The following is a 13767-nucleotide window of genomic DNA, read 5'->3' as shown; positions in this document are numbered from 1 at the left end:
TTTTATGTCTCCAATTCTGCTTTGAATACAAGAGATGAGCACAGAAATGCCTATTTGGGGGGGGCAGTATTATTATTTTTTCATGGTAATGTGTTTTAAAACTCTAGTAGTAAGCAACATTTGTCAGTTTTGGTTTGGTTTAGTTGGGTTTTTTTTTGCTTTTGTAAGGCCAGACATTTTAACGTTGCATACACATGAAGCTCCATGCACTGATTTCCTTCATGGCAAAATTTATGTCTTGTCTCCTACATCTTCTTATCAAAGGCCCTTAAGTTTTCCTGATTTTCCCCGGGTTCTGTAGCATTGTCTCCATTTGCTCCGTCAGATGGGTTATAGAGGAAGGTTTTTTGCTGTCCATATGCGTCTCTACAATCATCAGGTGAAGCAACCCCATGCTTGTAAGTCAGAGCCTCTTTGCTGAGTCTGCTCTGCCACAGACCAGAGTATTAAAATGACTCATAAGTAAGTACTAAGCTTTTTAGGGAAACATTGGCAAGTAGCAGTAAATTAAGCACATACTTGTTGTAAAGGAAGTAGTACCTATTATTAGCGACTTGTCTGCAGAAGCATCTGAACACCGAGGCGATAAGGTGCGCTCCGTGCAGAGGCGCTGGGCGCCTGCGGAAACGCCACGGAGCGTTTGTCGGGGAGTCCCGGGGCGGGCGGGCGGGCGGCTGCCTTGCTGCTCTTAGGTCTTTTTCTCTCTCGGAGGGCTTTCTCACTGATGTGGGTGCTGCCGAGCCCGCTTTGAGACAAGGAGATTTGAGCCTTCTTTTGCTGGTGCTCCAGCTCTTTGTCAGGTGCTGCTTTCTTTGCTTCGGAAGAGCTATGTCACATCAGCTGGCTTTCAAGACAGTTGCGGTTGGATTAAACTCCTCCGTGCGCCGACCAGCGGCGAAGCGCTTTCTGTTTCTTGTGTTTGCCTTCTGTGTGTTTGTTTTCCCATTCCCTGTGGTTGGCTTTTGGCTACTGGGAAGGTCCCCTCGGAGGAGAGAAGGTGCCGGCTTTGAAGCCCCTGTCTGAGACGGGGAGGGAGCTGGTGCCGAAGCCCGCCGTGAGCGGGCTCCCCGCTGCTGCTGCTGCTGCTGCTGCTGCTGCTGCTGTGGCCATCCAGAAGCTGTGGGCAGTGGTTTCTAACTGAGCAGCATCTCCTCCAGCGTCTGTGGTCGTGGTCCCCGGGCAATGATGGAGCCGCCTTTGTTACTACGTTTGTTTTCCGAGGTTAATAGCATCTGTTAATCTAAAAAAGGAAAACACCAATTTTTTTAACAAGGAGACAGCTGTCCTTGTGGGGGAAGGCTGGGGAGGCATCCCGCCGCTCCGGCGGGCGTTGCGTGGTTCCCGCTACCCCGCCGCAGGGTTTGCGTCGCAGTTACCGGTGGAAGCAGCGGGCGAGAGCGAGGGCAGCGGGCGGGCGCAGCGGTTGCGGGCGCCGCGGCGGCGGTGTGCTGCCGGCCACGCGCTGCCTCTTGAAGCGCCCACGCAGCCTGGAAGGAAAATGCCATGTTTCCCAACCACTGCATGTCCTCCTAGAGGAATGGGGGTGGGGGGGGGTGTTGCCTTTTTACTAAGCCTGCTGGTTTTCTAAAATGTGCACTCTGTTGTTTTTGATTAAGTGTAATTTGATTTGCAGCACAATACTTCAAAAGGGTGAACTTTCTGGCTTCTAGGCCTCATGTTTAAAAAGATGCAAAGTGTTGTTGTCATTTAAGATAGATGTGCCCCTCTTTAGAGACATAGCAAGTGCTCAGTCAGAGCTTTAATACCAAATTGGTGTTTTTGAAGCATATTCTGTGCATAAAGTACCGTTATCGCTAGGTCTAGTGGGATAGTGCTTAGGATTTGGGTTTGGTTTTTCTTCTTCAGGTTAATGTTATTTTAATAGTATTTTAAAAAAAACCTAAAACAATAAAACATGTCCAGATTCTTTCCTGGATAGCAGTGATATAAATTCAATTTAATTGGTTTATATTGACTAAAAATAAAATTGGGCCTTTGTGAACTGAATATTTATGTGTAGCTGAAATGAACTTTTTTTTTCTTTTTTTTTTCTTTTTTTTCCCCCCAGGACTATCTCCTTAAGGAATTCCAGTTGCTTGTTTTCATGACTCTAAGCCTATTTAATCAGCGATGGAGCAGATGGACTGCAAACCCTACCAGCCACTGTCTAAGGTTAAACATGAAGTGGATCTAACTTACACAAGTTCTTCAGATGAAAGTGAAGATGGGAGAAAGCAACGGCAATCTTACGACTCAAGAGAAACTCTGAATGAATATAGTCAAGAGCTGAGACTTAATTATAACAGTCATAGCAGAAAAAGAAAACCCGTTGACCAATCCACTCAAGGTAAATTGTTGATTTTATCTACTAGTTATGATTATTGCTTTCTGGTTACTTACCAAAAAGGCAAATGTTTTGCTTTCAAAGGTTTGTTGCAACAACCCACTTCTTTTACCCACTTTTACCAACTGTAATATCAGAAAAGTAGCAATTTTTTTTTTGGGGGGGGGGGGGTTAAAATTGCTTTTCTAGCAAGATGGAGTGACCACTATTTTGGAGACCATTGCATGACAGCTATGGATAAATATATCTTTAGTAGTGGCTAGTCTCCTTACTAACCTTGACTGGTTAATTATTTTATTACCTTTACATATGTTGTGTGGATTTAGGTACAAAATCAGCTTTGAGGTTGTAGGATATATCTGCATGTGTTTATAAAGCTTATGAATGAATTAAAATGCAACAGTCCTCTTAACAAAAGATTTGTCTAATCCTACAAATAGCCAACTCATTTAAAAACCAAAGGATAAATACTGTCTTATAAGAAAAAAAATAAACAGTTAAGTTCCCTTTTAGGCTTCTGCATGATACAGACCAAAGTCTAGGACAAATATTTGAGAGCTTATGGTGTTTGAGCCAAGGTTAGGAAAAGCAACTGTTTGGAGAGAGATAAAGGCTAAAAACCAGAATGGACTTAAAGCAGTGAGGAAGGAAATGAGCAGGATTTACTGCAACATTCCCTGATAGACCACTTCTCATGGGAACCCGCTTACTGTGTTTAACCCACTTGTCTATACAAAAGGTGTTAATGTACTGCCTTTAGCTCTGTCACTATTTGTGACTGTATGGTGGAGTAAGTAGAACATTTTTAGGAATCACAGTGCCTGTCAGTGCAAGAGAGGTGTGTCCCCTTTACAAAGGTAAAAACAACAAGACGCCGTGGGCAGTGGCTCACTGTTCTTCAAAGAAGTGGTTAAATGGATCCACCATAGTGTGGCCAATATTTCTGAGTTAAAAAGTTTGGTGCTTGTCTAAGGTGGGGGGAGAGGGAACCAGCCAATTAGCCAACCAAAAACCCTTCCGCCATCACCACCCGACCCTATTTTGCATACTAAAACAATTTTCCTTTTGGACAAGAAGATCAAAACTATGTTCTTGAGGATGGAAAATCGTCTCCTCTGTGGTATGTAAATTAATGCAGAAATTAGAATAGCAGTGCTATGTAGCTAAAGAGCTGTTCAGATCACTGTAGGTTTTGTTGTTACTGCAGATATTTTGAATCAAATTACCTTTGTGCTGCTGGTGTTGTCTGAAAGTAGCTATAATTCATTGGAGAAATTACCCCTACCAGATATACCAGAGACCCCCTCAATACAGATGTTCCCTCAGTACAATTACAGAACTGCAATATTGAAAAAAGTCATGAATACAAATTTCTACAAATTACTCTGTACAAAGATATATGTTTGATTCATGAGAAGTGACTTGATTTTGCATAAGTTATGAGGGTTTGGTTAACTAAGATAGTCTATACTGCAGCGATTGGAGATGATCTCGATGTACTTGTAGATCTACTTAAACTACCTACCTCATTACTGATAGCTGTGGCTATGAAAGCATAGCCTCAGCATTGACTAAGCCTATGAAGGGCTCCTTGTTTGCAAAGCTTTACTACAGTCGCTACCCGAGCTAGCTTTAGCCCAGTTAGCTTGGATACATCTATAATGGCTGCAATCACTATATTGTAGGCATAAAAAATCGGCCATATGTTGAATTTATTCTTCCAGAACAGTACCTTTGAAAACAATTTTGCTAATAATTTTGGAGAAGTGGTCAAATTAGTGTGCATTTCTGGAAGAAGTTGTCAAGCATGAATTTTTCCCATTCATTCAGGGCTGGAATCAGATTTATGTTTGCACAGACTGACAAATATTTTGCACTCGTGTTGTAAGATTGTTTTATTGGAAATATATGTCTCAAGTTTTTTCCAGTAAAATTAATATTTGGAACATACCATATGAATTTGCAGTTCTTTTATAAGCATTTGTATTTTTCTTCTTGGAAGTAATATATTCTTGTACTCCTTCAAGTGTGTTACAGTCTGTCAATATGCAGGGCAGCACTTGAATACTTGCTTACCTTTAGAGAATTCATTATTTAGTATACACTGCTTGTTTTGTTGTACTATTGAGCATAAAGGCGTTTTTAAAAACATACTTATGTATTGAATTGTGAGGATGGAGCTGAACCTCACTTGTCATACTAAAAATCATAGTTTTCTCCTGTGACAAATTCAGGTTGGTATAATTGAGTTAGTAATTGCACTGCTAAGCGTATCTGTTTGACTTCCCAGGAATTCATCCCCATATCTTTCTAGTGGTTTAAATCGTATAGATTTGGTCTGCCACAAATTTAACCCACATGTTTGGCCTGGCAGGCATCATAGAGATTTGAAATATAAAACTGGTTGAGCTGAAAATTCAAGCAACAGCAAAACAGATTGTAAAGCTGAGTATAAAATTTCATCCATCAACTTTTTTACTTTGATTACAGTTCTACTGTGTTGTTTCTGAAAGGCCAGCCAGCTTCAGTGGTACAAGTCCTAGGAATTGTAGAGTTCTTGGTGATTCTTGATATTTGATCAATCAAGACCAGAAAACAATAGGTTCAGTTTTGGATTGTGAATCTGGCATGAATCCATAAAACTGTGTATAGAATTTGTATTTTAAATACTTCCTTTTGTAAAATTCCTCATTAACATTGCCTCAAGAAAGCTTTTCTCATGTTTGGTACTTCTTTCTAATTTAAACAAAACAAAACCCTCTGCAGCATCCCTTTTCAAAGGGAATTTTTCTGCAAGGAGAAAGCTATTCCAGGCAATTGCATATGACCATTATGTAAGAAATTTCTGAATATTAAATATGGAGCTGTCTCCTCTTTCTGTATGGAAAAGCTATGGTAGAAAGGTAAAGGGACATCCATAGTTGCCAGCCCAACTAGTGACACAGTGTCACTCTCCAGCCACTAGCTAGGAGTGAAATAATGCTCGATCCTTAAAATATTATGAATTAATTGCAAGGTTAGGATAAAATCCAACATTCAGTTTGACCTTCATGCATGAAAGGTGTGAGAATAGGTGAGGAAACAGGTATCACAACAGTCATGAATAAAGTGATAATAATGAAGGATGAGAGAAAAAAAATATGAATTCTCATTGTGGAGTGTGAGAGCAAAATCATTTCACAATAAAAAATAAATAAAGAGAAGCTTATATCAGGAACAAGGTAGTGGTGTATGTTTATACTGATCTAGTTTTGTAAAAAGAATCATCAGTTCAAATGTTTATGGAAACTGGTGTGTATAAGGGCATTGTGTTCTGCTATTAAACATGGTAGTTTATACAAACTAGATTGGGCAATCTCATCTGCACTTTAGATAGCTTCAGCATAAAATGTGATGCGTTGCTCAAAATATTGATACCAAATCACTTCACTTCCTGTGAAGTTTTTTGTTGCTAGCAGTTCTACTATTTAATTTTGACTATCAATGTTGAGCAAAAATTTCCATGAAAGACCTTAATTGAAATCTGAGATTATGTAAATTCATTATGTATGGGTATTTATGTGTTTACATAGATAGACAATCAGTATAAACAAGATCTCTACGTTTATATGGCATGAACCCGAAGTAAGTATTGTCAGTGTTCTCAAATATATCCTACAGTATTTAATACCATTATTAGTATTTTGACAAATATCTTCTGTATCTAAGTTTTGGTTCAAAAGCCTTGTGACCTTGCAAATTGTAAATTTCATGATTTTATAGGTTGAAACAATACACAGAATACAGAATACTTTAACTTTTTCAATATTCTTGTATTCCTTACAATTCCTGAAATCATATCTCAAACCTTCTTCCAGGAGGATTGGTTTCTTTGTCATTTTCCACAAGTCTTATAGGTAGGAATATGAAAAAAGAAAATCAATAATAAATACAGAATTAATCTATTGAGAGACTATTATTTGGGCTATGATTTCTAGACATTATTCCTGAGATCTAGTACTGATGTCCCTCGTGGAGTTTCCAGTGTAAAATAAATGATATCTCTGGAGTTATTTACCTCAGGAACTTGCACTTACTTGACAGATCTAGGTTTCACACGTAAGGCGGGCAGGATTCCAGGCCGAGCTCTTTTACTGACCTAACAAGTCAATGCGAGCAGATACAAAAATCTCATGACAAAGTATTATTCACTACTGAAGATGAAATGCTAATCGCATGATGTGCAAATCTTAAAAGGCGGAGTTTTTTCTTCATTGAAATGTCCGAAGTGCTCTCCGTCGGAGGGTGCGTAGCCTGCGATGTAGCGTGCTCGCAAGGAGAGCTTACAAAGTGCCTTCCTGGCAGACCCCAACTGCCTGGTTCCTGGCAGACCCAGTCTAATGGAGGTCACCAGATACTGGCAAACATAGTAAATTAATTCTTGGGAGAACTGGTAAACAGAGTGTTTTGCAGAATTGGCAGCACCTATCCGATACTTTGTTTTTGCTAGGAAATTCATTGATGGACCTGGCTGGGAGGAAAAGTTTCTCAGAAGGGTGATGTGCATGGATTGCACTTCTAACTTCTTCGTGGCATCCTTGCATCGGTAGCATTCCTGTTTTCTTCCACAGTTTCCTCCGTTTCCACCAAAATAAGCGTGAAAGGAATTGAACTTCACAAATACTGGCAATACAAAGAAGCTTTATTCCTTCTGGGCTAGTTCTAGAAAAGGCTAGTTTAGAGGAGTGAAGTCCTGATAGGATAAGCATCTGGGATTGAGTCATTGGCATCATAAAGTTTATTGATCGTTAACAGTATGAGCATACGGCAGTAAATTTCTGGTTAGACAAACATGTATTTCCTGGCAAGCTAAAAGTATTGAACTGCATTATGGGCAAGGCAAACTGGAGTTATTCCTAGCAGGAGGATCCAATAGCAAATATCTTCTGGTAAATGCATGTATAAAAACCTAGTGTTACTAGTAGTTCTAGGAAACAGTTTAGAATACTTCACCAGAAATGGATGTTTTCTGCTTTTGGTCTGAGAAGTGAGGAGAAAGCTCGTTTGTAGGACAAAAGCTGAAGATTGGTGACAGCGCAGACCTGATGCAGAAAAGGTATCTGAGCTGTCTGCAGGCGCCCCGAGTACACAGATGCAGCTAGACGCGCGAGATCTTCCCAGAGCGGTCTCCGTGGGCCCCGGGAGGAGGCCTCGGCCGCCCACATAGCGCAGCTGGGCTCTGCAGCCTCAGGCCTGTTCTCTTTCGTCCCCGATGCTTAACTTACTGCTTTTGCCATCGGATTCTCATTGCTGCACTTGCACAGCTTTCTAGCTCTGGTTGTGACATGGGGAAACAGAAATGTTCTGATGCTGAAAAGCACTTTTTTTTTTCCTAAGAAAAGAAAAGCTACGTCTAGAGTGCAGGAATTGGCAGTCTGTTTTGTTATGCTTTTAACTTCAGCAAATTTAAGCTTACCAGGAAGGAAGACTGAAACACAAGCAACTCTGACTTCTTATGACCAGTCAAAACCAGTTTTATTTAACATCAGAGACATAAATATAGGGCATGCTGACAAGTACTAGTAGGAAATTGTCCTGTCAGGAAAATGTCATGGTGTTTTTTTGTCATCTGTGAAGCAGCAAAAGCTTTTTACACAGTGACTACGTTCTTCTCTGATTTAAGAATGATGTTACTCCATCCAGGCCTGTGAATCTGCTTTGTACCAGGGCCATGGAGAGTAGAATTTGGGCTGTTTGTAGCAAGTGCTCCTTGTTTCAATTGCTGTATTTTTAAATGACACATAAAGATAAAAAAAAGCCAATTTTTATCAGCTGTTTCCGTTAACCTGTTATATATAACAGTAGAATAATATTCTAGCATACCTCAAGTTCATGGTCTCATCAGCCCTCCCGGAGAAAATTAATGCCAACAGAAAGCCTGTGATTTTTCATCACTTTCATAGAGATTTGGAAGACTTTATTACTTAACTTTGACAGTCATATTTACAGCTTGTGTATATTGGCATAACTTTACTGAAACCTGGAAAGCTGAGTCTTTCCTTGTTGAATTTAAACCTTCCATGCTTTTAAACCTCCTTAAAGAGCAGTTAATACAGGGAAAAAGTTTTACTAAGGTGCATCCCCAAACTCTCACTAGGATATTAAAAAGGTAGTGTTCACATGTCAGTGCTACCCTCCTGATTACTGAGATGAGGGTAGAATAATTCAATATAGCTCTTACCTGCTAGTTGCATATTTTGGAGCCTGGCTAATATTATTCATGGGATAAAGACTGCCTCAGAATATTTTAATGATTATATATTGATGTGTAAATGGGACATGGTAAAATGTATTTTCTATGTTTGCTGCGGGAGGGGGTTCATTAGTTTTGAAAAGGGCAAAGAAAAATGTGAAACAAAAAGTAAAAGTCACCCTTAAAAGAACCACTGTCATGAAGGCTTTTAGAAATAAGGTAGGTTTAAACTCTTCATTAGGCACCTAGATACTTTTCTCATTCTCAGCGTTTTCTTTATGATGATATTTGTGGGTTTAATGAAGGGTGGTGGTTTTTTTGTTTGTTTGTTTGTTTTAACCTTCAAGCTGCGTAGTTTGTTTAGGACAAAGTGTTGAGGTGCTGTGGAAGGTGATGGTACTCTGCATCAGGGAATGAACCATTCCCAAGTTCTGGAGGAAGAAGGTTGGGAACAGGTTGGTTACAAGAGAAACCAATCGTTTCTGTAAGCTCTTACCTTTAAAATCCGTAGCTTTATGGAAGAAAATAAAGAGGAGAGAAAAGATTTCTGGTAATACATTATTATTAGATACGGCTTTTTTCAGAAATGCTGAGGGACTTTGTATTATAAGAATCTGTTCTCATTTGTTTGTATATGCCAAACATTTAACCTTTACACTGCAGTTTTCCTTACTGTTTGTCTTCAAAATTATTTTTGCTAATTTTAGAAAATCCTCTGAGAACCTAGTTTAAGTAAGTTTTGTACCTACATACTTTGGAGCAGGAACTTGAAACATAGCAGAGAAGAGATGTCAGTGTTAGGGATATTTAATATATACCTTTTACTGTCCTCACGACAGGGACTCATCTTTCAGTCCCAAAGCTGATTTAAAGGCCCTACAGATTTCTGTGTATACTAACGGAGGGAAGCGATAGCTAATAAACTCAGTCTCAAGCTGCTGTATTTTATGCCATCTGGTCTTAGTGTTTGAGCTTCATATCATCCAAGAAACTTGCACATGGAGTGGAGAAAAAGAATCCACACTTTTAAAGCTGTGGTGCGTTGTGTCCTTCTATTCCCTTGCAGGGCTGTGGGTTCCTGTTGCGCTGTGCTGTGCTTTGTTTGGCCGGCTGTGTGCTAATTATAATGATGTTACTGTCTCGGAGAGAAAGCCGGTGTGGCGGGGAGTTCCCTGTGGCTTCCTGGACTGAAGCCTTCTCCTCGAAGCGGGGACTATCTGCAAACTCTGAGGAGGGGAAAAGATGCACAAAAGACTCAGGCCTCCTGTAAATGTTCTTTCTTGATTTGCCAAGTGTTTGGAAATTTCTCTCCTTGGAAAAGCTGGGGGAGGATACTGTGTCTTTTGTGGCTTCATTTTAAAATCTCTTGGTAGGAATACTTTTCTTCTCCCCCCTTGTCAAATCAATATACATGTGCAAACAGCGTGTACAAAGTCTCTTTTCCCACTAGACTGAAGTGGACTCTCCCTTACTAGATGACAAATGTGTTATAAAACCTTGCAACCTGCTGTCCCCATTCCATAATGCTGTTTCCAACCTTACAATGTCTACCAGCATCTCAGTGAAAAATGTCATGTATTTATCAAAAATAGTTTCATTCTCGTAAGTAATTCTTTTGATTAAAAAAAATGAATATATGAGAGGGGAAAAGAGTGAGGGGGTAAAAAGAAATAATTCAGAGAAGGATCACAGTTCATTTCCAATCCCGTCAACAAATCTCATCTAAGGAATAAAAAAAAAATTTCCCAAATGTTAAAAAAAGCTTAATAAAAATCCATTTTGCAGTGTACAGATGTAAAAGACCATTCAAATTTCCATTCACTTCTCAGAATCACCGATTTTCTGTAGTGCAAAATACCAGAAGTCATAGAAATAAAAATCAGGAGAGAGGAACCCAGTCACATTCACAGATGCCAAGTTATAGCAGTCCTTACAGCAACCATCACCCAATGCTAATGCTTCTCTCCAGTAGCGTCTTAAGCTTTTGGGTCACCCTAATATATTGTGCATTCTGGCCTGGAATTATATTTGTCAGAGCATGCAAATGATACCAGAATATCTATGAAATGCTTCTGCTAAATTAATAGAGCATCTTCCCATAACACTTCAAAGTGTCCAAGAAGATCTTCTGTGAGTTAAAGCAGAGATATCAACAAATGTCAAGGCAGAAGAACCAAGCAAGTGTTCTGGACCATGGGAACAAGTAAACAACTCCGCATCTGTCCTACAAGCCAGTTTATTATACACACTCTTGCTGTGGCTTTTATGTCACTCTTTTTGAAACAAAGAAGAGCTGTCTTACTTTCTGGAACTAGAAATAAAATCTGGTTTGCTTATCTTCATTTATAGAGCAGATGCTGAAACAAAATAACATTTCTTCCTGGTGTTTCTAAATTATGTATCTGTCAGAAGGTTTTGTACCTCCTGAAATAAAGAAGTGTCAAGAAGTAACTCAGTGAGTAGATGACATTGCTGGTAATGTGGTGAAGCAGCAGGGTGGGTATATCTTGAGTCATTTAGAGTTTGAATTAGTATTTCCTTCGAGAATTAGACTCAAATACTTTATGCGAAGTAAATTGTATATGTGATTTAAAATCTAAGGTTCTATTTTCAAAGCTTCAGTTTTATTGGAAGCTGCTCAAAAATCTGTTTCCCACTGACTGTCACTCATTTGGAAGGCTTTGCGAGTAGATGCAGTATCCTTATCTCAGATGGGAAAAGCAGCATGAAAGGAATAAGGTAATGTTCAGCACCAGCAGACTGATTTTTTACAAGTGCCAGTTACACAGTAAAGGAATGAGTACTGAGTAAGGTTGGTACGGCCAATTCCTGCTGTAACCTCAGGAATCAGTCGGAGAGTCTAGAAAAGTTGCGTATCAAAATATAACTAGTTTGTGTGAAAATCACCAGGAGCTTATGAAGTCGGCAAATTCAAATCATAATCTTAGCATGGTGACTAACGAAACAGAAGTCAAGCTATATAAACTTTTGAAAAGATTAACGATACTTTATTCAGTATTAATGGACTGGAATTAATAACTGTTACAGAAGTTCTGATTCTTCTTGGAAAGAAGCTAGCAATGGACTGTCTTAAGGACCGTGCTCAGAAACAGAGTATCGGAAGGACCAGTCTTGCAGCTTTTCTCATATCGAGTTTATGATAGCTGAGAATGGCAGTGTCTGATGGGCTAGGTTCAGTGGTGCCTTGATTTGACCTAAGGGACTGAGCTTCACGGGTGACGTCTGAACTGCCCCCTCTCCCCCAAAAGGGACAGTCGCTCGGGCAGGATCGTCAAAGACAGCTTAGGAATCTGCAGAGGGAAGAGCTGTTTCGTAGCTGAAGAGGAGCAGCAGTAGGAGGGTGGCCTGCAGCAGGGGGGCAGGTGGACATGCCGAGAGCCCCCTCGCTGCCCACCGCGGGCTGCAGAGGAGCCGGCGCCTCCGCGCTGCAGGGAGCTTTCTGAGCAGGCGAGCGCGGTGCCGAGCTCCGCAGCGTGCTCCTTCGCAAGCTGGATGGGACAGCGGTGTGTTTTGCAAAGCCAGCCACCCCCCGGGGTGCTCCCTGGGGCAGAGCAGGTGCTTTGGGTTGCCTGCGACCTGCAATGAAGTTTGATCAGCTGGGCAGAAAGAGAAAGGCCTGATTTTCGTGCTGTTCACAGAGCTCTGAAACTGGGGGGAAGGCGAGTCCTTTGGAAGCGCGGAGGAGGGCTTGCTTTCAAGCCTGGGCAGGACAGGTCCATCGCTGGGAGGGAGCGTCCTCGCCGGAGCTCTGAGCGGGGCTCCTGGGAGGCCGCTGTGTCTGCAGTCAGCGGCCAGCCGTGTGAAGCAGAGGAGGTTCTGGTTGCATTCGAGATGTGCAAAAGCAGTTGGAATATTTCCTTAAATAGCACGTTTCCCTCTTTTGTTTGCTCTCCCAGGATAGCACCATAAAAAGTAGTGTGCATTCTCATCTGCATTTTGGTTAGTGTTTAATTTTAAATAAATTATTTAATCAATTGCTTAAGACATTTAAAACACCCATTCCAGTGAACAAGTAGGTGAAACCTAACAATGTCTATTGATAAGTGAAATTAATGTTGTCGTGCATATTTCTTAATTTAAACATTGCTTATATCATTTTACTATTAAGGCATTTTTCTTGGAATTCTTAGAGTGCTGTATAGCAGTGGAATTCCAAAAATAGAAATGAAATTATAAAGAATGGTGGATTAACTTTAAAATCCTAGGGGTTCTTAAGACCTACTAAAACCTAGAGGCAGTACTTTTCTGTAGATGGCATCTCTAAACATCACAAATTACACATAATATAAAAAACATGCTGCTGCCTCTTGGACAAAAGCAGTGGAGGTGACCTGTAGGAGGAGGGAATGAATGAATGTAATCACTCCTCATGCTTACAAAAATAGGTAGTGTTACTGTTAGGATGTTACCACAAGGTGAAAAAATTGTGTAACTGTTTCAAGTATTGAGAAAAATCCATTGTAGATACATGAACTGCTCTGCAAAACTTTGTTAATAAAGTTAATAGTAGCTAAGCTTACTGAGGCTAATCTATATTTGGATCTAATTTTTAAATTTATTTGAATTCCAGTTTTCCCAGTGAATGGAGAGTTTTTTATTCACCCGATTTGTTAGATGCTTTCTCACTAATTAATAAACACATTAATTAATGAGAATAATAATATATATTATATATAATACTATATAATATAATAATACATAAACATAAAATAAGATTGTTTGCATTTAAACAAATGAAGGTGCGTTGGTCTAATAGTGGTTAAGTAGGGGGGTAGTACGGCTCAGTGGTTTTAAACTATGTGCTCTATCAGAGAGTTTGTTTAAGCTTTCTAACGTTTGCCCAGTATTGATAGTTTTGGATTTCTGATGTACAGTGGACAGCAGTGTAAGCAGCAAAATATTTGCCAAAAGTGCTTAAGGTTCCCTTGCTTCCAGCTATTTTAGTAGGATGAAAATGGTTGGCATTTAGAAGTATTTTAAAAATTTAAGTTTCTATTCATTTAAAATTACATAGCAAAAATTATTCACGTGTAATTTTAACATCATAATCTGAAACAATGTATCCTAGGAGTAGATTTTTGTTATGTGTAAAAATTAAAAAAAAAAATTTTCAGATAAAGTAGTGATTGATTGTTTACTGGTATGTTAATTTCCTAACGCGTTCAATTCA

At 39.8% G+C, this 13767-nt stretch overlaps 1 protein-coding gene across 1 annotated transcript in view; it reads left to right on the top strand.

The window, feature by feature from the left end:
- Window positions 1-2099: 2099 nt before the first annotated feature.
- Window positions 2100-13767, top strand: part of TENM1 (teneurin transmembrane protein 1) — a 250817-nt gene continuing 239149 nt past the window's right edge. The window contains exon 1 of the mRNA XM_067304283.1: window positions 2100-2347. Coding sequence (XP_067160384.1) covers window positions 2131-2347 — 217 coding nt within the window. The 5' untranslated portion in view covers window positions 2100-2130. The remainder of the gene's footprint in view (window positions 2348-13767) is intronic.

The sequence above is a fragment of the Apteryx mantelli genome, chromosome 13, assembly GCF_036417845.1.
Source record: "Apteryx mantelli isolate bAptMan1 chromosome 13, bAptMan1.hap1, whole genome shotgun sequence".
In the NCBI taxonomy this organism is placed as follows: domain Eukaryota; kingdom Metazoa; phylum Chordata; class Aves; order Apterygiformes; family Apterygidae; genus Apteryx; species Apteryx mantelli.
This window is presented reverse-complemented; position numbering and strand designations above follow the sequence as displayed.